Below are 25,343 nucleotides of genomic sequence, written 5' to 3' on the forward strand. Positions count from 1 at the left end.
ATTATATTCGCTTCATTCACCTCGAATATCAATGCTGTACAACTGCACCTAATTAAATTACTTCAGATTGGACAAAATGGCGTTAAATATTTCTCAATCAACTAATTCGGAAAAATTGAGAGACAACATTATTCAACATTTAGAAAGACTAGGATTAAGCAAGAGCACTCCTCTCATGAATTTGCTAGTGGAATGCCGTGTCTAGCTCGTTTGAATTTGTTGAGGCAACATGGAGTTTAGCAAGGTTGTTGGCAATAATAGACATGGCAGAACCCCATGGGATTCATGGCAAGAGACAAGATAGATCTAAAATTTACTCAGTGACGGGATGCAAAAGGTTAATGCCGATGGGTGTTTTGTCTCTGGCAATTATTCTCAGTAGGGTTCCGCAGGGTTCAGGGTCAGGACTAATCAATTTCATGGCAAATGCTTACGAATAAATGTAAACATGCGGGGCAAGGGTGATGAAGGAGATTAAGAGGTTAAAATTATTGCAGAATATATAATATTTAGCGATGAGATTGGTGGTGAGGAAGAAAGTTGTAGATTACAGGGAGAGATTAACGGTTTGGTCAGATGGGCAATAAAATACTTATTAACTTAAATATGAAATTAACTTTAGCCTGCTGAAGTAAATTAATTCCAACTCCTGAATACCTTCTAAATTACATTAAATCAAACTCTGAACATGCTTTCCATGCTTTTATAGTTCTTGTGATACAGTGATAGTGTCACCCCTTTTAAAACAGCAAGCTCGGAGTTCAAGTCCCACCTGGCCTGGAGATGTGGCATAATATTTCCAAACAGGTTGCTTAAAACAAAAGGAGGCATCCTTCATTTGAAAGGGTAGGCGTAGATCATACGCGCAAGGAAACTGTGCTAGAACTGTGTAAGACATTAAATATGTCGCAATTAGAGTGCCTATGAGAAGTTTTGGTTGTGATATTACGGATGGATGTAATCACATTGCAAGAGCACACATGAGGTTTCCCAGGATGTTGGCAGAAATGGAGAAATCAGCTATGAATAAAGATCGGTTAGACTGTGGCTGTTCACTTTGGAACAGAGAAGGCTGAATAAAGATTTAGTTGAAGTATAGAAAATTATGAGGGGGCAGACAGAATGGATAGGAGGGGCCAATATTTTTCCCTTATCGAGGTGGTGAATAATAAGGGAGAAAATAATTGGAAAAAAAGAAATGAGAGTTGATGAAAATGCTGATGAGGTGGTCAAGGAACTCAATGCATGAAAGGATGATAGATGCACAAACCCTCAATGCTTTCAAAAATAGACCAAAAACTGAAAGTGAGTTTAAGCTGGATCACTGTGTTTTTTTTTTATTTCTGCACAGATACAATAGGTTGAATACTGGCTCCCTGTGCCATAATTTTCTGTCATTCTAATTTCTCAATTTCGAGTCGAACAGTGTGGCACTGGAAAAGCAGAGCAGGTCAGGCAACATCCGAGGAGCAGGTGAGTCGACATTTTGGGGATAAGCCCTTCATCAGGAATGCTGCCTGACCTGCTCTGCTTTTCCAGCGCCAAACTTTTCGACTCTGACTCTCCAATATCTGCAGTCCTCACTTTCTCCTAATTTCTCAATTTGCCAGTTATGGGGGAAAAAAATCTAGCACATGATCAAACTCTGTCTTCAAAGAGTTAGTTTTGAAGAATTTCAAAGGATTCAATCCCCTGTCATTGAAACGTCAAAAATAGGAACAAAAGTAGACCATTCGGCCCTTCAAGACTGCTCCACCATGCAATATGATCATGGCAGATCAACCAACTCAGTACCCTGTTCCCACTGCTTTTCCATACCCTTTGATCCCTTTAACCCTAAGAGCTATGACTAACTCTTTGAAAACATTCAATAGTTGGCCCCAATCGCTTTCTGTGGCAGAGAATTCCACAAGCTCACCACTCTCTGGGTGAAGAAATTAGTCTGTCTCCGGGATTAGATTGAGCAGATCACTTCATAGTACCTGTATTTAATATGACAAATACTGTCCTTCTCAACGGTTTTATAATTTTCTATTAAATGATTCACTGTTCATTGAACAAGCTACTGAACAAAGTAAAGCTGAATTATTCGTCTATACTTGTTGCATGGCTACCATTGGTAACAAATGATATTTGGTCAATTCACAAAGGGCACAGATTTATTAGTACTTTGTTTTTTTTTTCAGCTCTAATGACTTGAAGCGTGCTGAAGAAATTGGATTCGCTAAACTGGAATTTTCTGTTATTTTCCGCTTGTGTCAGCAACTCTTTCCTTCTGTCTTAAAAACCAAAGCACATTGAACGTTGTCGATCATCGCTGTGCATTAGTTCGTCGAAATTAGGGAGTAGTGCATTACAAATCTAATTGTTGGACATTAAGAAGTGCTAGCTATTTAGAAACTGATGCACAGTTACTGAATGACCTGAAGTGCAAATATGTTAAATATACACAGTATCTTATTTTTAGTTTCTTGTCTAGTTTCTTGATTGTCTATTAATCAAACTCGTACCTTTCATTTACTCATTTAACATAAGCCAATGTATGATCACCCCTCATAGATCTTTGCAGCCATGCACTATTTGCAATTCGTTTAGCTATTCCTCTTTTTATTATTCATCCCATCGCTGGCTGGGTCAGCATTTATTGCCCATCACTAGTTGCCCTTGAGAAGGTGCTGAGAAGCTGCTTTCTTGAACCGCTGCAGTCCACGTGCTGTGGATTGACCTTAGAGAGGGAATTCCAGAGTTTTCGCCCTGCGACAGTGAAGGGACGGCGATGGTTCAAAGTCAGGTTAGTGAGTGACTTTGAGGGGACCTTCTACATGGAAGTCGTCGTGGTTTGATTGCTATTTGCTTTTGCCAATTGCTTACTCATTTGAATACTAATCCCTTTTCGCTAAAAGAAAACATTAGCTGGCTTCACATTCAGAAATTTAGAAATACCATTGGTAGGACAATACTACATTTTTTGACCCCAGACACCGGCATAAGAACTGTAACAAAAGCAAAAAGTGCTGGAGAAACCCAGCAGGTCTGGCAGCACCTGTGGAGAGAAAAACAAAGTTAATGTTTCAAGTCTCGTATGACTCTTCTTTAGAGTTTTATTCAGACTTCCAGAATCCACAGTATTTTGCTTTTATTAACCGATAGATCTGTGTTCCACAGATAAAGGAGACATGGAGAAAATTAAAACAAATTTACGAACAGTCATTCAGGTCGTGTTGCCTTACGTGAATTATAGTGAACACAAGTCTAAAAAATCGGATTAACTAAATAACGTAAATAACTCGCCAATATTAGCATAGTTTTAATCGATTTTATTCACGGTTGCATGTATATAATACAAGGCATCGTGTACATTCAATCGGGATATATATTCTGACATTGCAACTTATAATTGGATAACAGCAACTTCTGCATTTTTTTTCAAGTCTAAAACTTGCGTTTGTATCGCTCTCTTGAGACAGATGAAAGCAAGCCACCAAGTAATTTATAGGGAACAAAAGCGGGCTCTCAGTTTGTACAGAGGGCGATAATTCAAAGATTTAGCGTGTTCCAGAGATGTAAGAAAGCGATCTTTCTCATGAACTAAATAGTGGATAAAATTTCAGCAAAAGATTCCAAGTTCGCTCATCATTTAGTTCACCCTGAACAAGAAATCAGGAAAGTTGCTGAAATCTTATCAGAGACACCACGGGACTAGGAAAAGTTTTGTTTTAATGATACAGCTTTGCCAATGATGGGCCTATTAGAAATTATGACTGAAAGAGTCTCAACATTGTGTGGAATGGTCAGCATGTTGACTGAATACCAATTGCCTCATCGAATAGACGTGGAAGCATGTATTAATCACTGAGCAATAGCCGGAAATTATGGTGAATACAGATCAGTTATGAGATTCTCCAAGCTAGTGCTAAGGACAGAAAAGGAGGCGCTCATGCCTTGATTTCAGCTAGGAATGGAACCATGAGAGTACGGTGCTGTAAGATTTGAGGCGGTTAACTGCGGAAAGGGTGACATTACTTAAGGTGGTCAAACTATATGTGGCCAGTCAGGTTAGGTAAATGCCATGCTTCCATTCTTTGTCTAACGGATGTGTGACCTGGGCGGCGAGGTCAGAGCCCATTCTCGACCTGGCGACAGTGAAGACATGAAAGGCAATGCAATTAGAAGAGGGGCATGCGGCCAGTAGAGGGCGATGGTGAGAGAGTGCAGGGAAATCCATCTCTGTGAGAGTATCAAAGAGTTGAAAGGCTGTGTCTATGGTGAAGGAAATAGTGTAGTCACTGACTCATGAGTATTCTGGCAACACTCAGGGAATCGCCCGCCTAACCTCGTTACAAATGACCCCCAAGAATTGCAGCGTCTCTTCACCATGAAGAAGTAAAAACGATCCCTTTCCAGGATCTGCGAGCACGTTTTTATTAATCACATTGATGACAATTATTGGAACGAGAAGTCTGACTAACCTACCGATAGCGCAAAATCAGGACATTCTTTATACAATGACGCGCCCCGTAAATCGGGGGAATACGCTTTCTTCAATGTGAAGCAACCCTCACTACAGTTCCACTTCTACCACAGTTATCGCTGACACTGGAGAATGATTCTCCTACATCGTCTTCACCACCATCTGCAAACGGGGCAGAGTGTCCCACCCGTTCCGGCTGTGCGTTTTTACCAGGGTCTCCAAAGGGATGCCTGGCTACACTGAGCCGCCCGCTCGCTGCCGGTCGGACAGGGAGCAGAGGACAGAAGACAGACAGGATAAGTCACGGAGGTCTTGGCCGGACACGGTGGCTGTCTTCTTTGGAAACGTGTCACCAACTTCTTCTGAATGTCGCTCTTGTCTTCTTGAGCAGAGAAAAAGCGCAGAGCCTCTTGCAAACATCGAGAGTATCCTTCGTTATAGTCACGCTCCGGAGTGTTGGCCGGGCCGCTTGCTACAAAACAGGGGAAAATATTGAGAAATCACTGAGTCACTTAGACGACCTGGAACTGAGTGGATGGAAAGCAAGAAACGCCAGGGATGACGAGCCTTACCTCTGAGCTGTTGGCTGTGGTACTTCAGGTAATTCACGGTCATTTTCAGGATGTCAGCTTTCTCCAGCTTCATATTGGGTTCCTCCGTTTGAAATTCCCTTCCCAGTAAAGTCTTCAGCTGGTTGATGCTGCTGTTAATCCGATCACGGCGCCTTTTCTCTATCGTGATCTTCATTATCTGAAAATAGAGCGGATTAAGTAAGTTTTTTTTTGATCTGGCTATAAGCGTTGAACGTCCTCAGTGCCGACGTTTATATTCACCGCATTCTTTTATGCTCACTTTGCTCTTCTGCTTGGCAGTGAATTTTTCCTCCGAGTATTCCTGGTTGATAACGTCGGCAGTACTGGTCGGAGCCATGCCTGACAATTGAAAGAGACCAAAGCGGGCTTTGCGCTTTTTGTAATACGGCAGGCGGGAATCCTCCTCTATTTATACCGCTGCATTTACATGAAAAAAGCGTGAGTCGGTGTTTCATGAGGTTTCCCACACTCTCTGGCCAACGAACGCTTTCAGAAGGACAATAGCCGCATCGTTGCCTTGTAAATGCCAAACTAATGATGGGCTTTGACATTGCTTTTGCGTGGGAATCTCTGAGGACCATCTGGACAGTCCGTGTGACAGAGCAAACCCGGGGGCAATTAGTCACGTTCAGAGTTATGAGAATCTGAGAAAGGTGATTTCATGTTCCCTGACACGGAGTCATATTACGTTGCAAAACGCCACTTTGGCATCTATCTCATTCTAAAGCAGAGATCGGTGGGCACCAGAATTAATATCGTGAGACAGAGTTTATGACCAAAGGAAGGTCATCTCCACGAGATGGACTGGCTTAATTACGCATTCTGCAAACGGAATTGAAATGTATTTGTCTAACTTCCTCCTGCTAGATAGTAAAAGGACGTACGGCCGATGTGAAATAAACTGGGCAATGCACTTAATTTTGATTGTTGACCTATCGTAATATAATCGCAAAATAGCTCTACCTGAATGCTGATTCCCTGAGGTGTTTATTGTTTTCTTGTACCTTTCATTATAGTTTATTTTAGGTAGTTCTACATGGTAGTTCAGCAGAACTCCGTCCTTTAAGATCGTATGTTCAAATCCCACTCCAAAGATTTGAGCACAAACCCCTCGCATGAATTCTTTGGTAGTACTGAGGGAGTGCCGCACTGTTGGAGGTGCTATCTGTGAGGTGAAGCCAGGTCCCACCTGCGCTCTTAGGTGGCTGTAAAAAAAATCCCAAAACAATCCTTCAAAGAAAAACAAAGAGACTGTTCCTGGTGCTCAGGCCAATAGTTATCTCTCAATCAACATATCGACAAGTAAATTAACGTTTTATTTTCATAATACTGTTTGTGGGAGTTTGCTGTGCACAAATTAGCACTCCAGAAGTGCTTCAACCTTTGTAAAGGGACGTCGTGATAGGTGCTACATAAATGCAAGGCGTTCTTTTTTTCCACCCTGTTTTGATAACGTTAGGTACAGGATATTCTAATTACTAACCACAGGGTGGAATTCCGCTCTGTGGAGCCGCGTGTTTCGGTAACAATAACAGATGTGTCAGTATAATGACTTGTCTTCCAGATGTTTAACAGGTGACACTCTTGCGAGCTAAACGAGTAAGAGAAGCTTGCTAGTGGCTGCAGCACAAGCAGGGACAGCTGTTTCTAACTTAAGCTTGTGTATTGTGCTTTGCGCTGGGCCATTGACCCGTCACCTCTCAAAGCTGACACGTGGGAAACTTTCAACAACAATTAACTGTCGCCTGAGGAAAGAAAACGTGAATCCTGGCATCCTCCTCGCTTGTGACTTCCAATGACTTTGTTTTTGCATCAGGGTTAGCAGCTGATATTGACCATTTATTAAGCTTCGTTTATCAGTAACTCAATCAATAGCGCTCGATGAATGATGCACTCTCAAAAAGCCAAGAAATGTAATTATGATCAGATATAGTCCGTGCATATACATTTCACGCCGTACTGCACCTTGGCTGAATCACTTTCAAACAGCAGTACTGGTCAGGTGGGCAGAAAAGTGACAATTCCACAGAAGCAAGGGAAATGTCACTGAATAGGAAGAACCTGGGCTCATTGCAATGCACCTCCACAGATCCTTGAAGGTCGGGGAAAAGGTCGATCAGATGGTTAAGAGGACTGATAAGATATTTTATTTTATTATCCAGTGCGTTGGAGCAAAAGAACTGGGAGGTTATGATAAAACTATTTAAGTGTCACAGCCCATGTCAGCACATTGCAGAAAGAATGTGACTGAACCGGATGGGTACTCAAAAGAATGTTGCTAGGAATAGGGAACTTTTATCTTTGAGAATGGATTGTCGAGTTAGGATCGTTCGCTTTGGGACTGAGCAGGGTGAGTGGAAATTTTAATTGGTTGGATAAAATTATGAAGGACCTCGATAAAGTGCCGAGAAATGACAAACAAAATCAGAAATTGCTGGAAAAGCTCAGCAGATCTGGCAGCATCTTTGGAGAGAAATCAGAGTTAACGTTTCCGGTCGAGTGACCCTTCCTCAGAACTAGAAATGACATATTGGTGTTAGGAGAGATGACAATAACCGAGAGGGATGGATTTAAAGTAATGTTACAAAAGTTAGAGCCGAGTTTGGGAGAACTGATTTGACCCAGGGAATAGTGGTGTGTGCAATTCGTTATTTGAAAGTCTGGTACAAGTAGAAACTCCCATCACATTTTGTTTTTAAAAAGTACTTGAATATGCATTTAAAATATTGCTCCCTCAGTGCTACAGACCAAAGAGTTGGGAGACACGAGTAGCCTAGATACCTTTATATCAATGTTAAAAATCATACAACACCACGTTATTGTCCAACAGGTTTATTTGGAAGTGCTTTCGAAGTGCTGCTCCTTCATCAGGTGGCTGTTCAGCAGGATAAAAAAACACAGAAGTTATAGCAAAAGGTCAGTGTCATGCAACTGATCCGATTAATAACAATCTATGATTGTTAAGACTTAACAGCAATTCAGATTTGTTCAATATATCGTATCAGATGCATGACACTGTAATCTCTGCTATAAATTCTGTGTCTTATGATTCCGCTCCACAGCTACCCGATGAAGGAGCAGCGCTCCGAAAGCTAGTGCTTCCAAATAAACTTAATGGATTATAACCTGCTGTTGTGTGGTTTTTAACTTTGTCCACCAGTCCAACACCGGCATCTCCACATCCTTTATAACAATGGTCACTGACATGATGGTGTGCCTTCGTTTGAGCCGTGACTGTCTGTTTCTATGTTTTCATAAGATTAGTGTAAAAATCAGTGTCTCAACGCCAGTAAGGTTAAAAAGAAAGCCGGCTTGATGGCATAATATGTCTCCTTAAATAATAACTCCTCCACCACGCACTGTAACCATTCTCCAAACGCCTTCGCCAAGAAGCTCTCCGCCCCACAAATATCAGCTGTTATATCCTTGCATGGAAACACAATCTTCTCCAAATCATACTGGTTTGGAAATATGTCCTCATTCCATCAAATCCCTGGATTAAAATCCATATTTAACAATCCCTACTTTTACCACATGGGCAGCAGCGGTTCAAGAAGGCGCCACCACATTCTCAGGAGTATTTATCTGAGTGGATAATAAGTGGTTGGTCTTGCCAGCTACGCCCACATTCCATGAATGAATAAAACAAAACAGTTATTTCCCAGATGTTTGCCAAGTGCAGCACTGAGGCGTTTACAAAGCTCTAATCATATATATCAGAGCGTGTCAGTGCCTTTCAAGTCCATATAAGTGCGGGGCTTTTGTGCTGACGGTGCAGCTGTTAGACTCGACCTCTGCTAATCTGCAACGCGTGGGAAAGAGACCGGAGCAGCCGCCACGCATCCACTTTCAAACACCATCAAACACCAGGAGTAGGCTGTAAACAAGAACACCTCAATAGTGTATTCACAGCGAGGGGTAACATGTGAAGGACATAAAGAAGAGGATGGACTTGCAGAACTTGTTATCTATAACTCGAATTACTGTATTTAAGAATTAAACAACTATTGTGCTTTATCAAAACCGATAAACTATTAATGCATGTTAGTAAAGACAATGAAGAGGTGCGCTTTAAAACAAAAACAAACTGAAATCCGGGAGATTACAAAGTTATATTGTATTATGTTGTGGATAATTCATTTGTCTATATGCATTTTCTGTTTTGGATGGAGAACAGCGTATAAGGGTTCTCCATCATAAACAAATGAAATGTTTGAATGCTGCAAAGTAATCATTGAGAAACGGTGGAAAATGTTTCTTTCCTCCGCTAAACAGCTGAACATTTCTAAACTAAATAACTAACAAACACTCAAGAAATTCAGGACATCACAGTAAAGAACCAGTTCCAGAAACGTAATGGTAATTGTTACATTTCGACACTAAAGGCGTAGGTTTGATTCCAAATGAACTTATGCTTTGTGAGCACGTTCCTATTTATGTGAAATTCTATTCTAACAGGCATGTTATCCAGCTTGCCTGTTCATCATTTGGATGTTAATATTGGCACGGGTTAATTTCAAGCCGGACCACACTTCAAACGTAGCAAACAAAATAGCGACGAGGCATTACAATTATCTTCTCTGGTAGCAATCGTTTTTAGCTGAGCTATATTTGTTGCATCAATGGAAAACATTTCGTGAATGGAAATACAGGTTTTCTTTCCGTCGAATGGTTTCCTTTACTATTAATATTGTTTTGCCTTTCTGTCCTTAACGCTGAAATGCAAGATTACATTAATACCCTTATTCACATCTGGACTTACGAAGTAACTTCACCTTGTACTATATATCTGCAAACTGAGAAATGACCCACGTGCCTCTCTCTCGTTTTAAGTAACGCAGATCAAATAATAGCAACGAAATTAACCGCAAGCTAAGTAAGTAAATCAGAAGCAGGAGTTGGTCAGAATAAATAGATGTGAATGTGAAAATAGTACCTGCATTTGTATAGCAGTTTAACGTGGAGAAATAAGACGTCATTTTGTTTTCTGTATTTTTGACTGAGAACTAAAATGAGAGAAAAAACAGGACTCTTCCAAACTAAAGGACAGTGGAACGAATTGCTGCATTTCTAAAAACAAAGTTACTGAAACGCACTGTGCATGATATTTACACTACTGCTTTGTTCAAGCACTGATAGAAGCTGTTTGTAGATGGCAGGAAACCCGTGTTTATGCATGTGTGTGTGTGTCTGTGTGTGTGCGTGTCTGTGTGTGTGCATGTCTGTGTATGTGCGTGTCTGTGTCTGTGCGTGTATGTGCGTGTACAATTGCATTTGGTTGATTAGTTGACTGTGCAAATGACCATCATCGATGCGGAAGATCATTGGCCTGAGGACAGTTCTCTTGTTCCTGGGTAGTGAACAGCGTGTGTGTGTGAACAATACAGTGAGAAGCCTTGGACTGCTGGAAGAACCAGTGGAGTCTCTCTATCTCTGCTGCAAAAGTACCTGATGCCTGATGAAAGCTTCATTTTACCCCCCAACGGTTCCTGTTAGTTATTGTCTTTAACTAGTAATTAAAATACTTTGTAGCTAGTATACCAATTGCCCAAAGCCATCTGCAAACATGATAGAATAACTTGGAGAAAGGTGATTGAAGAACGGAAAGTACCGGCGAGCACAAATGTCAACTCTGTTGACTGTGATATTGGTCAGGTATTCCCAGTTTATTTCCCCCATCCATAAAACCAGTTTTTGATTATGAGCGGATAGTATTTTAGAATGGAGTCAGAGTTTTAGCTAGAACAGTCATACATAAATAGTTCCTAGCACTTTTCCTTATGATTGAAATGTACTTATTTGCAACAATTGTAGTTTGGGTTAAGTACAAGAAGCTGGCCAGTGTGTTCTGTATACATCATTTGAATAGCTAAGTAAATCAGGGACCTTGTGTGCTTTAATAAGATGTTTTTTGTATGTAGTGACACTGGAAGTAGTGAGGCTTGAGAATCAATCAGCTTTCTCAAGGGATCATACCAAGAGTTTGGGGACTCATCTGGGATTACTTTGAAATAGAGGAAATGACGACTTGGGCATAGTGACAGTAAGTGATAAAGACAAAGAAAACACCATATACTGCAAGCAAATAAGTAATGGCTTTGGAAATTGTAAAATATCCCATGCAGGTGGCAGAATTGTCAGACCGTTGTCTGGCAGTCTTAAGTGAACTTCAAAAAGCAGTTTATTTGATTTGGCATGTAAGTTAGTGCATCTTTGTCTGCTGACAATAAGAACAGAGCTATAACTAAAGTACTAGCATGGGCATTTGGATTTAATCGAAATGCAAGAAAGAACTGAGTGTTCCACGTAGTCAGAATCAGTTGATATTCACCTATTGTTGGAGAAGCTTGAGCATGAAGAGGAGATGAAAAAGCTGGGGATGGAATTCCAAAGGGAAACAAGTGACAAAGAAAGTGAAATGAAATTAAGTCAGGAAATGGAAATGAGAAAACTAGAATTAGAATTGCAATGGGGAAGATAAGAAAGGGAGACAGGAAGAGACAGAACACAAATATCAGCTTGAAATAATGCATGAAAAAACCAATATCAGCTGCTGATGTAGATTCTGATAGGGAGAATTCCAACTATAACCCAAAGTCCAGTAAGGAAATGTTATGCTTCTACAATCCAATAGGAAGGATGTTACAGAGTCATAGAGTCATAGAGACTTACTGCACAGAAACAGACCCTTCAGTCCAACTTGTCCATGCCAACCACATATCCCAACCTAAACTAGTCACATTTGCCAGCACTTTGCCCTTATGCCTCCAAACCCTTCCTATTCATATACCCATCCAGATGCCTTTAAAATGTAATTGAACCAGCCTCCACCACTTCCTCTGTCGGCTCATTCCATACATGTACCAAGCTCTGCATGTAAAATTTGTCCCTGAAGTCCCTTTTAAATTTTTCCCCCCTCACCCTAAACCAATGCCCTCTAGTTCTGGACTCCCCCAACTCAGGGAAACACCTTATCTATTTACCCTATCCATGCCCCTCATGATTTTATAAACCTCTAAAAGGTCACCCCTCAGGGAAAACAGCTCCAGCCAATTCAGCCTCTCCATATAACTCAAATCCTCCAACTCTGGCAACATTCTTGTAAATCTTTTCTCAACCCTTTCAAGTTTTGCAACATCTTTCTGATTGGAGGAAGATCAGAATTGCATGCAAAGTTCCAAAAGTTACCTAACCAATGTCCTGTACAGCCGCAACATGACCTCCCAACTCGTATACTCAATGCACTAGCCAATGAAGGCAAGTGTACCAAATGCCTGTCTACCTGCAATTCCACTTTCAAGGAACTATGAACCTGGATCCCAAGGTCACTTTGCTCAGCAACTCTCCCTAGGACCTGACCATTAAGTGTATAACTCCTGCCCTGATTTGCCTTTACAAGATGCAGCACCTCACATTTATTGTAATTAAACTCCATTTGCCACTCCTGGGTCCATCGGTCCATCTGTTCAAGATCATATCGTATTCTGTGATAATCTTTGTCACTGTCCACTACATCTCCAATTTTTGTGTCATCTGCGAACTTACTAACTATACGTCCTGTGCCCACATCCCAATCACTTATACAAATGACAAAAAACAGTGGTCCCAGCATTGATTGTTGTGGCACTCCACTAGTCATAGGCCTCCAGTCTGAAAGGCAACCCTCCACCACCACCCTCTGTCTTTGACTTTCAACCCAGTTCTGTATCCAGATGGCTTGTTATTTCTGTACTACATGAGATCTAACCTTGCTAACAAGTCTACAATGAGGAACCTTGTCAAATGCCTTACTGAAGTCCATATAGATCATGTCTACCATTCCTGCCCTCATCAATTCTCTTTGTTACTTCTTCAAAAAACTCAATCAAGTTCGTGAGACATGATTTCCCACGCACAAAGCCATGTTGACTATCCCTAATCAGTCCTTTCTTATCCAAATATAAGTAAATCCTGTCCCTCAGGACTCCCTCCAAGAACTTGCCCACCACCGACGTCAGGCTCACCAGTCTATAGTTCCCTGGCTAATCCTCACCAACCTTCTTAAACAGTGGCACCACGCTAGTCTTCCAGTCTTTCACCCGTGACTATCGATGATACAAGTATCTCAGCAAGTGGCCTGGCAATCACTTCCCTAGCTTCCCATAGAGTTCGAGGTACACCTGATCAGGTCCTGGGAATGTATCCAAGTTTATGCATTTCAAGTCATCCTGCACCTCCTCCTCTTTTTCAAGATATCACCATTTACTTCCCCACATTCTATATCTTCCATGTCCTTCTCCACAGCAAACATTGATGCAAAATACTTGTGAAATTTAAAGTGTTCAGAAAAGATTTACAAGGATGTTGCCAGGGTTGTAGTGTTTCTGCAATAGGGAGAGGCTGAATAGGCTGGGGCTGTTTGCCCTGGAGCATTGGAGGCTGAGGTATGACCTTATAGAGGTTTATAAAATCATGAGCGTTGTGGATATGATAAATCAAGGTCTTTTCCCTGGGGTGGGGGAGTCTAAGACTAGAGGACATAGCTTGAGGGTGAGAGAGGAAAGAGAGGAAGTGGTGGAGGCTGGTACAATTGCAACATTTAAGAGGCATTTGGATGGGTATATGAATAGGAAGGGTTTGGAGGGATATGGACCGGATACTGGCAGGTGGCACCAGATTGGGTTGGGATAACTGGTCGGCATGAACGGGTTGGACTGAAGGGTCTCTTTCCATCCTGTATATCTCTATGACTCTATGACTTAAAAGAGACCTAAAGGACAACTATTTGGAATGAGCTGCCAGAGAAAGTGATGGAGGCTGGTGCAATTGCAACATTGAAAAGACATCTGGATAGGTATATGAATAGAAAGCACTTGGAGGGATATGGCCCAGGTGCTAGCAAATGGGACTAGATTAATTTAGGATATCTGGTCAGCATGGATAAGTTGAACCAAAGGATCTGTTTCCATGCTGTATGTCTCTCTGATTCTATGAATCTAAATCCCACCGAAATTTGAGTGAAAGTTTATGAAGGCACTCTTTATGCCCTAGTAGAGTTGAAAATCAATGGCTGAAGTGTTTCCAATGCAATAAAGCAGGTCACATTCTTTAAGAATGCTAGAGATTGTAATGCAATCTTACAGAATTTTATTAGAGTATGAATCCAAAACAGAACTCAAAAAGATCAAATTCTATCTGTAGTGATGACTAACCAACAGGGGGTAAACACTACTGTGAGTGCAGAAAAGGTCCAAAGGGTAGATGAGACAGATAAAGGGATTTTTTTTCTAAAGGGAAGATAACCCTCTTTTCTTCAAATAATACAGCCTAGCTATACAAAGGGCTGCAGGGACTACACAAACTTATTTTGCTGGTGAAGGGTGTAGTTTTCCTTCTAGGAGGTTCAATGAAAACTTAAGCGTTGTTAACAGGATGGGTGGTAAGTGTATCCCAGTTCCATTATACAAAGTCCAATTGACATATAACTTGTTGTCTGAACTACTGATAGTCAAGATAGTTAAGAAATTGTGGACAGAATTGATTACTTCTGGACATGATTTGACTGGAGCAGCAGTTAGAACTTCACCTATAATCATGGAAAGTCCAAGTGAGGCTAAAGAGATGAAACAGTTGTATGAACAGATTCTGGGTAATATTCCATTGTGTGTAGTGGCCAGAGGATTGGCTGAACAAAGCCCATCAGTCCACCAACAGAGAGGTCATAATAACATCATAATCAGATGTTAGTTTAACTAAAAGTCTCTGTAACAATGAAGATAATCTTTTTTTTTTAAATTAAGGCTCAGGAAGCAGATCCAGAATTAAATACATTAGCATAGACAACTCAAGCTGAGGCTGAAGGAGTTCTGGAGTGCCATTATGCTAAAAACATATTTTTGATGAGGAAGTGATGGTATCCTCACAGATCTGCATATTAAGACTTAATCATCAAATAGTGGAACTGCCCAGATATCATAAAGAGATGTAATGAGTAGTACATGAAATTCCTATGGTAGGACATATAGGAAAACAGAAAATTCTAACATAGATAAGAAGGCATTTTGCCTGGCTAAGACTTCATAATAATTTTGTGCAGTTTTGTAAAATGTGTTTTGTGTGTCAGGTAATAAGAAGGCTCAACACATAATTAAACCAGCACTTTTGAAATGCATACCAGCTTTTGAAAAACCATGAAGGTGCCGGGTATTTGGTTCAGGGGGGCTGGGGTGTGCAGCAAGTCTTGGGAAGAGCGTATCAGCGAAGTGAGGCAAAATCTGGGCAGATGGAAGCTACGGTTGCTCTCCATTGCGGAAAAAAACCTGGTCATCAGGTGTGAGACACTGTCATTGCTGTTATACGTGGCACATGTCTGGCCTATTCCCAGGACCCGTGCCGCTGCAGTCACCTGGGCCAACTTCCAATTTATATGGAGATCAAAGCTACTAAAGGCCGCAACCTCCGAGGCCATTGCAGAATCGGCCGTGGATCGGGTCCGGACTCTCGAGTAGCAAATCCGGACCTTAGCAAATCACATTGACAACCTCGAGAATTGAGGTCGTCGCAACAATATTCGTTTGCTGAGCCTTCCCAAACAGGAAGAAGAAGGCCAGCTTACAAGGTTCCTTGAACAGTGGCATCCACAGCTTTTAAATCTGGAGGCTGGATCAGGCCAGGTAAGGATGGAATGGGCCTACCGGGTCGCAATACGTGGGCCCGGCTCAAACCAGCGCCCCAGCCCGGTCCTGTTCTGGCTGCAGAGCTATAAGGTGAGGCAGATGCTCTTGGAAGCCTCCAGAAATCTTGGGAAAGATCCGCAAGCCATGACTTATAAAGGATCCAAGATTATGTTATTTCAGGACTTTTTCCCAGCTCTGGTCCAAAAGAGGAAGGCGTTTGATGAAGCAAAGAAGCGTTTAAGGGATTTAAACATTCAATAATCCTTGCGCTACCCAGCTATACTACGTTTCAGCTATAAAGGGTCCGTGTATAACTTCGGATCACCAGAGAAGGCCAAGGAACTTTTGGACTCTCTTCGATAAATTATAAGAGTTAATTGATGTTGTTTTGCCCTACCCCCACCCCGGTTTACCCCCCTTTTTTTTCCCCTTTCATTACCTTACTGTTTAACGTTATCTCCGGGGGGTGGGAAGAAGGGTTTATTTATTCATCCTTTACTTAACAATTTTCTTTCCCTTTTTTTTATATATATATAGGTCAAGAAGGTCTAGTTAATGTAGATGGGGGGGAGGGTGGCTACCTTATCTTATTTTACCTTTGTCCTTGGGAGCGGGGTTGTTTTCCCCTGTTATTTTGTATTAATATATTTAATTATTATTTGCTGAGACTGTAATTTTACAGTCATATATGTTCATATATGGTATTAACATTACCAAATATATCCAAGTGTTGGTGTGGGTTGGGGGGTGGGGGGGTGGGTGGATAGGGTACTCACTGTTAGTTCTAGTTCAGTAGTATACTTGAATTTTCTTTATCCTATCGTGGGGTGCCTGGGTCAAGGGTGGGGAACTGGGAGAGGACATAGTGGGTTTTTTGGAAAGGAAGTGATGCCCCCTGGGAATAAGGGGGAAGATCTCAGTTTAAATGCATTTTATACTTTTTTTATTATTTAGAAATAGTTTTTTATTATGTTGATCTGAATGTATTAAAGAGCTTTTATTTTTGTGAATTTTATATGCTCTATGTTTGGGATGTTTTGGATAGGGTTCCTTCTCCCGGGGGAGTCTCGGACTTGCCCGGCGTTTATGGATGATCGATCGATTAAATGGTGCACCTGGAATGTCATGGGGAGTAATTCACCAATCAAAAGGAGGAGAATATTATCGAACCTCAAGAAGGAGAGGATCGATATGGCGCTCCTATAGGAGACACATTTAACGGATAAAGAACACCTGAAATTACGATAGGGAAGAGATTATTTTCCATTCTCTCTTTCTGTGCAGGGAGAAACATTTTGGTAAACTGGGTGGCTGAGGGCCCTCATGGACTTTTGAGTTGGCACAGAATAGTTATGGGATATACTCCCCCTGACTTCCTTACGGATATGGTGCACCAGGAGAAAAAGCCAAATTATTTCATAAAAATATGGCAGCCTTTCTTGAATTACACAAATACAGATATCTCAGTCATCCTACAAGGGCCTTTATTTAATTGAGATGGTGAACCTGGCTGGTCTGGGGCCCCCGGGGAGAGGAATCCCACATGAATACAGGTTTTGTTGTGATCTGATGTTAACACATTCCGAGCTTGTATATCACTGCTCAATTTATGTGTTATCCATCGGGTTTTTTTTCTTGAATAATGTAAGAATTTTAATCATACACTCTGGTTAGTTGTAAGTTAGATGAGTAGTTAGTTGAGTTTTGACTTTTTTTTTCTCTTGGTATCTCTTTTTTCTTGTTTTACAGATTTTGGTTATCATTTATTTACGATTTAACTGTATATCAATGTTTATACTTGGGTCTTTTTTAGTTTTCTTTTGTAAACTTGTAAAAACATGTTAAATTTTAAAAAAAAAAACTATTAAAAAAAAGATGGACCTGATCCGAAGGGACTCAATGTATAAAGATATGGCCAACGGGGGAAAAACACACCCAATGCCACCTCACCCTGATGGGCACCTTTGTGTATGGCTGCATCAAACTGTGCGTGGATCCCCCGTACGCAAACACCAAGTGTCACTACATACTGAGGTTCTACCTGCCCCCGGTGTTGCGAAGAATGGGCCTGGTCTCGCTGCCGCGGAATACTCCGAGTAGTTGGACCGTTCCGTATCACCTGTCCTTCGTGGAGAAGTTTATGAAGAAAAACACCTTTGACCACAAGTCCATCAGGAAGTGGTCAGCATGTAGTGTCCTTGAGACCCTTCGGGAAAAGGAGAGGGCAGATCCTATCGAGCGGTTCCCTGAGCAGACTGTCAAAGTCACACATCTCCTTCTGGAATGTGCCTACACAGAAGAGGTCTGGAGAGGAATGCAGTGGTGTTTGTCGAGGTTCATCCCAAGCAGCACCTTGACGCAGGACTCCGTGCTCTACAGTCTGTTCCCCATGACGCACACTGAGATGAACATCAACTGAGCCTGGAGGACCATCAACTCGGTGAAGGACGCTCTCTGGGCGGTCCGAAACCTGTTGATCTTCCAGCTGAAGGAGTTGACCCCGACTGAGTGTTGCAGACTGGCACATTCCAAGGTCTAGGACTATGTGTTGAAGGACGCGCTGAAGCTTGGGGCAGCTGCCGCCAAGGCGCGGTGGGGAAAGACCACCGTGTAACATCTGCCTGCCTAAGAAGAACAGGAGGCCCACCCAGTCATTTGGGCTCTGCTGACTCCTCAGTAGAAGAGCTGAATAGTAAATGTACAGACTTGTATATAGGAAAAATACATTTCGATGTCTGTATGTAAAGAAATGTAATGTGTGCACAAGAATGGCATGACCAATTGTAAAGAGATCCAAATAATTTTATGAATTAAGTATATTTTTGAAATTAAAAAACCATTTAATCAGGTGATAATAGATTGTTTAGGACTGCTACCAAAACAAAAGTAGCGCATACAATTATGGATAGAACAAGATGATTTCCAGGAGCCATTCCTTTAAGGACCATTACAATGAAGGTTGAAGTGGAAAAATTAACTCTTTTTTTTATTCATTAAGGACTAACAATTGAGATACAATCTGATCAGGGTTCCAACTGTAGACATGAAATTTTCCATTTTTATAAGCATCTGCACATATAAAACAATTGACGTTAACTGCATGTCATCAACAAACATTGGGATACCATCAGATTTTCAAAATTATAATTAAGACATATTGCCCCAAATACCCATCGGTTCGGGATTAGCTTTCTTATTATTTGCTGCCAGAGATGCTCCAATTGAATCATTTGTCCATTTGAATCCATTTGAAGTCATTTTGAGTTAATTTATGGCCATGAGATTAGTGTTCCTTCAAAATTGAGTAGAGAAAAGTTCTTGAAACAAAAAGATAAATGTTCAATGTTGGAATGCATGTCAATATTTCTGCAAAGACTCACTGTAGTGTGCAGGGTAGTACAAGAGCATTTGAAGGCTTCACAAGTGAAAATGAAAGAATAGGCTGGCAAAAACTCTGCAACTAGAATGTTTCAAGTGGAGGATTGATATTGTTATCTTTCTAAGGTAAATCCTGAAAGCAAGATTCAAAATACCAGGTAGTCAGGAAGGTTAATAGTTTGACTTATCTGATAAGACAATCCGAGTGTAGGAAAAATAATTGGTTATGCCACGTAAATATGTTAAACCAATATCATTTAAGGAGGAACAAATGTGTCAGATGGTAAGAGTAGTGAAGGATGATAGAGACAATAAGAGTGATGTCCAAAGAGAGATACACAGTTTTCATTATGAACCCCACAATTCATTTAGCCAAAGCAGAAATACTGGAACAATTCGACACTGTATTCTTACATTTAGAGGATGGAAATGGGAGAGTATTGCATGACTCTTAAGGAAGTGTAAAGTAACCTGATGAGATACACTTGGATTCATTACTAAGATTGGGCATGATATGGTGCAGGCGAGTCAATATTGATAAAACAGCACCTCTGTCAGTTGAGCCCAGAAAAATAAGCTCAAGTGGAAACAGAGATTTATAGAGTCACAGAGTCATAGAGTTATACAGGACAGAAATGACACTTCGGCCCAACTCATCCATGCCAACTGGGAAATCAGAAGATTGGGAAGACTACAAAAACAAACAGAGGATAACAAAGAAAGAAATAAGGAAGAAGAGGATCAAATATGAAGGTAAGATAGCCAGTAACATTAGAAATGATAGTAAAAGTTTCTTTCAATACATAAAAAACAAACGAGAGACAAAAGTAGAAATTTGGTCATTCCAAATTGATGCAGGAAGGCTAGAGCTGCGAGATAAGGAAATAGCTGAAGAACTTGATAACTGCTTTGTACCAGTCTTTACAGTGGAAGATATGAGCAATATCCCAACAATTAAGGAGAGTCAGGGGGCAGAGTTGAGTATGGTAGCCATTACAAAAGAGAAAGTGCTAGAAAACTAAAAGGTCTAAAAATCAATAAATCTCCAGGCCCCGATGGGCTACATCCTACAATTCTGAGAGAGGTGGCTTAGGAAATAGTGGAAGCGCTGACTGTGATCTTTCAAAAATCACTGGAGTTGGGGACAGTCCCAGATGATTGGAAAATTGCTGTTGCAACCCGCTTGTTCAAGAAACGATCAAGACAAAAGGTGGAAAATTATAGGCCAATTAGCCTAACCTCAGTTGTAGGTAAAATTCTAGAATCCATCGTTAAGGATTAAATTTCTAAATTCTTGGAAGTGCAGGGTTGGATTAGAACAAGTCAACATGGATTTAGTAAGGGGAGGTTGTGCCTGACAAACCTGTTAGAATTCTTTAAAGAGGTAAAAAATAGGTTAGACCAGGGAAACCCAGTGTATGTCATCTATCTAGACTTCCAACAGGCCTTTGGTAAGGTGCCTTACGGGAGGCTGCTGAGTAAGGTGAGGGCCCATGGTGTTCGAGGTGAGCTATTGGCATGGATTGAAGATTGGCTGTCTGACAGAAGGCAGAGAGTTGGGATAAAAACTTATTTTTCGGAATGGCAGCTGGTGACAAATGGTGCCCCACAGGGTTTGGTGTTGGGGCTGCAGCTGTTCACTTTATATATTAACGATCTGAATAAAGGGACTGGGGTCATCCTGGTGAAGTTTGCCGATGATACTAAGTTAGGCAGACAGGCAGGTAGTACTGAGGAGGTGGGGAGGCTGAGGAAAAAGTTTGAGACAGTTTAGGAGAGTGGTCTAGGAAATAGCTGATGAAATTCAACATGAGCAAGTGCGAGGTTTTGCACTTTGGAAAAAGGAATACAGGCATGGACTATTTTTTAAACGGTGAGAAAATTCATAAAACCAAAGTACAAAGAGATCTGAGAGTGCTAGTACAGGATTCTCTAAAGGTTAACTTGAAGGTTGAGTCAGTAATTAAGAATGTAAATGTAATGTTGTCATTTATCTCAAGAGGGTTGGAATATAAAAGCAGCAATGTGCTTCTGAGACTTTATAAAGCTCTAGTTAGGCCCCATTTAGAATACTGTGTCCAATTTTGGGCCCCACACCTCAGGAAGGACTGGCTCTGGAGTGTCCAGTGGAGATTCACATGGATGATCCCTGGAATGGTAGGCCTAACATATGTTAATCAGCTGAGGATCCTGGGATTGTATTAATTAGAGTTTAGAAGGTTGAGGGGAGATCTAATAGAAACTTACAAGAGAATGCATGGCTTAGAAAGGGTGGATGCTGGGAAATTGTTTCCGTTAGGCGGGGAGACTAGGACCCATGGGAATACACTTATACTTTGAGGGAGTCAATTTAGAATGGCTCTGAGGAGACATTTCTTCAGCCAGAGAGTGGTGGGCCTGTGGAATTCATTGTCACAGAGCGCAGTGGAGGCCGTGATGTTGGTTGTCTTCAAGGCAGCGATTGATAAATTCTTGATCTCGCAAGGAATTAAGGGCTTTGGGGAGAGTGCGGGTAAGTGGAATTGAAACGCCCATCAGCCATGATTAAATGGGGGAGTGGACTCAATAGGCCGAATGGCCTTGCTTCTACTCCTATGTCTTATGATCTTATGGTCTTATCATTAAGCGTATAAACCTGCTCACTCTGGAAAATAATTTGCTTGAACCGCTGCTTTATTCCTGATAAAGGGCTTTTGCCCGAAATGTCGATTTCGCTGCTCCTTGGATGCTGCCTGAACTGCTGTGCTCTTCCAGCACCACTAATCCAGAATCTGGTTTCCAGCATCTGCAGTCATTGTTTTTACCTAGTTGGAGTTCTCTGGCAATGTTAGTTCCTGGACTAAATGGATGAACCAGATTATGGTCTCGACTCTGAAATGTAAATGTCATCACGAAAATTAAATCACGTAGAATTCCATGGCTTGAAGATCATATTGATAGTGTTGGCAGTGCCAAAATTTAGGATTGCTGCATTGAAGAAGTGCAGACAAGTGTCATTAGCATTAATCGCTAAGGAGATATCCACTTTTATCTCACCAAATATGTTCTACCAACACTGAGTGATGCCATTTGGATTTTCAAATGACCTAACTACCTTCCAAAAGGGTATGAATCCAATTGCAATTGTACCAGCCACTTTCTCTGGCACCTCATTCCAGACACGTACTCCCCTCTGCATGGAAAAGTTGCTCGTTAGGTCCCTTATAAATCTTTCCCCTCTCACCTTAAACCTGTTCCCTCTAGTTTTGGACTCCGCTACTCTACGGAAAATACCTTGGCTATTCACCTATCCATGCCCCTCATAATTTATAAACTTCAATAAGGTCACCCCTCAGCCTCCAACACTCCAGAGAAAATAACCCCAGCCTATTTTAATGACTTCCATAACTCGGTCATTAATGTAAACAATGTTGTTGTAATGCATGGGAAGGGCATGTGAGACAAATGGAAGACTTGTTTAATCAATTACAGTTGCCTTGCTCCATAATAAATTTAGTGAATTTGCGAAAGCTAGAGAAATTGCCTCAAACATATCATAGAGGAGAAAGTGAGGACTGCAGATGCTGGAGATCAGAACTGAAAATGTGTTGCTGGAAAAGCGCAGCATGTCAGGCAGCATCCAAGGAACAGGAGAATCAACGTTTCGGGCATAAGCCCTTCTTCAGGAATGAGGAAAGTGTGTCCAGCAGGCTAAGATAAAAGGTGGGGAGGAGGGACTTGGGGGAGGGGCATTGGAAATGCGATAGGTGGAAGGAGGTCAAGGTGAGGGTGATAGGCCGGAGTGGGGGTGGGGGCGGAGAGGTCAGGAAGAAGATTGCAGGTTAGGAAGGCAGTGCTGAGTTTGAGGGATTGACTGAGACAAGGTGGGGGGAGAGGAAATGAGGAAACTGGAGAAATCTGAGTTCATCCCTTGTGGTTGGAGGGTTCCTAGGCGGAAGATGAGGCGCTCTTCCTCCAACCGTCGTGTTGCTATGGTCTGGCGATGGAGGAGTCCAAGGACCTGCATGCCCTTGGTGGAGTGGGAGGGGGAGTTGAAGTGTTAAGCCACGGGGTGGTTGGGTTGGTTGGTCCGGGTGTCCCAGAGGTGTTCTCTGAAATGTTCCTCCTCTCCCCAATATAGAGGAGGCCACATCGGGTGCAACGGATGCAATAGATGATGTGTGTGGTGGTACAGGTGAATTTGTGGTGATATGGAAGTATCCCTTGGGGCCTTGGAGGGAAGTAAGGGGGGAGGTGTGGGCACAAGTTTTGCATTTCTTGCGGTTGCAGGGGAAGGTGCCGGGAGTGTATGTTGGGTTGGTGGGGGGTGTGGACCTGACGAGGGAGTCATGGAGGGAGTGGTCTTTTCGGAACGCTGATAGGGGAGGGGAGGGAAATATATCCCTGGTGGTGGGGTCCGTTTGGAGGTGGCGGAAATGGCGGCGGATGATACGCTGTACATGGAGGTTGGTGGGGTGGTAGGTGAGGACCAGTGGGGTTCTGTCCTGGTGGCGGTTGGAGGGGCGGGACTCAAGGGCGGAGGAGCGGGAGGTGGAAGAGATGCGGTGGAGGGCATCGTCGACCACGTCTGGGGGGAAATTGCGGTCCTTGAAGAAGGAGGCCATCTGGGTTGTACCGATTTGGAACTGGTCCTCCTGGGAGCAGATGCAGTGGAGACGAAGGAATCGGGAATATTGGGTGGCATATGGGATGGTTTTTACAGGGGGCAGGGTGGGAGGAGGTGTAGTCTAGGTAGCTGTGGGAGTCAGTCGGTTTATAGTAAATGTCCGTGTTGATTCGGTCATGGGGGATGGTTTAAGTACATAAATGCTACAGCACAGTGTAATGCTTTGATCTTTGAATAGATTACAAAGGTGTTTTCCAAACCTTTATAATTCTATGTGGTCTGTTTAGCTTCTATTCAGTAAAATTCAACCATATCAAATTATTTGTTTTGAAATGATTACAAATGACTTGACCTCTGACCTACTTTATGTGATTAATTCATGACAATTCTACAATTGTCAATTCCTAGAATCAAAGTCAACACTAAAAAACATAAAATCTGCGGTCACTAAATTCCATTCTTGCCTTAAATGGGTAGAAGCAGAGAGAATTCTGTTTATCATGCAAAATGTAAGAATCAGATTGAAGTGCAGCTTGCAAAATCCAGGCTTTAGAATTTAGCATACCACTATAAAGCCCTAATATTCAGGATATCCATGAAAGGGTTGAACATTAGATAGATAACCTCCAGCTCTCGAGTAGTTTGGTTGTTGTGCCTTCTCTAATTTTCCTCCTGTGGGATGTTTAGGTGGGAGCTCCACAGAGGCTTGAGCCATGACTTTATCGTCAATCATTGATATTTTTCTAGTTATTTTCTACTCATTCCAGTTCAAGTAACTTACGTATATTATTCCCCTCTATCTTTATGTTTGTACAAAGATATTTAAAATGTTAACTAAATGCCATAATTTTGGACTTCATAATTGAAAGCATTAAGTACAAAAGCAGGGAGATAATGTTGAATTGGAATAAAACTATGGTTAGATCTCAGTTGGAATCTGGGCGCCACACAGGTGAAGGTCCTTGAGATGATACAGAGGTAATTTCCCAGGATAGTTCTAAGGATTGAGTAGGTTTCAGTTACAAGATTAGCAAAGAAATTTCTCTTTGCAACAAGGAGGGGAGATTTGATAGAGTTGCATCAGATTTTGTCAGGATTGTTAAGGAGCAGGAGGGAGAACAACTCTTCATATTAATTGATTACTTAAGGACTAGGAGAAACAGATTATAATTTTTGGAAAGAACTGCAGAGGAAATGTGAGAAAACCCTTTTTGACACAATGAGTGGTAACAACTTTGAAGGCACTGTCTACAAGGATAATTGATACAGAAACAATCCGTAATTTTGAAAGGAATTTGAATGGGCACTTGAAAAAAATAAATTACTGGGTATAGGTACCAAATGGTAAAGTGAGTGACTAGATTTCTCTGCATGGAACCACATGGATTCAATAGGACAAGTGATCTCGTCTGTGCTGGAAATAACTCTATGATTCTGCTAATAACTTCTGATTAACTAAAGAGAATTTATTATAAAGTTCAAATTTGTATTTGATCTGAAGAGTCATATTGGACTCAAACTATTAATCTTGTTTCTCACTCCATAGATGCTAGCAGATCTGCTGAATTAATTAACATTTTCTGTTTCGGATTTCCAGCCCCAAAAGTGTTTCACTTTCATTTGAGGACATCACTCATGAA

The 25,343-nt window shown here is 41.6% G+C and overlaps 1 protein-coding gene across 1 annotated transcript; it reads right to left on the reverse strand.

Moving 5' to 3' along the window:
• Positions 1–3,296: 3,296 nt before the first annotated feature.
• LOC122562487 (transcription factor HES-5-like) lies at positions 3,297–5,453 on the reverse strand. Its single transcript, XM_043715323.2, has 3 exons — positions 5,324–5,453; positions 5,044–5,221; positions 3,297–4,943 (listed from the first exon to the last, which is right to left on the reverse strand). Exons 1-3 carry the CDS (start codon positions 5,399–5,401, stop codon positions 4,678–4,680), a joined length of 522 nt encoding a protein of 173 aa, XP_043571258.1. The 5' UTR covers positions 5,402–5,453; the 3' UTR covers positions 3,297–4,677.
• Between the last annotated feature and the right edge of the window lie 19,890 nt (positions 5,454–25,343).

This window comes from Chiloscyllium plagiosum, unplaced genomic scaffold (assembly GCF_037043375.1).
Source record: "Chiloscyllium plagiosum isolate Xiang-an unplaced genomic scaffold, Cpla_swu_hap1 HiC_scaffold_24, whole genome shotgun sequence".
Lineage (NCBI taxonomy): Eukaryota > Metazoa > Chordata > Chondrichthyes > Orectolobiformes > Hemiscylliidae > Chiloscyllium > Chiloscyllium plagiosum.

Coding starts and splice junctions, on each gene's coding strand:
- LOC122562487 (XM_043715323.2), bottom strand. CDS start 5,401: ATGGCTCCGACCAGTACTGCCGACGTTATCAACCAGGAATACTCGGAG. Junction 5,222..5,323: donor CTGCCAAGCAGAAGAGCAAA/GTGAGCATAAAA, acceptor CTCTATTTTCAG/ATAATGAAGATCACGATAGA. Junction 4,944..5,043: donor CCACAGCCAACAGCTCAGAG/GTAAGGCTCGTC, acceptor CCTGTTTTGTAG/CAAGCGGCCCGGCCAACACT.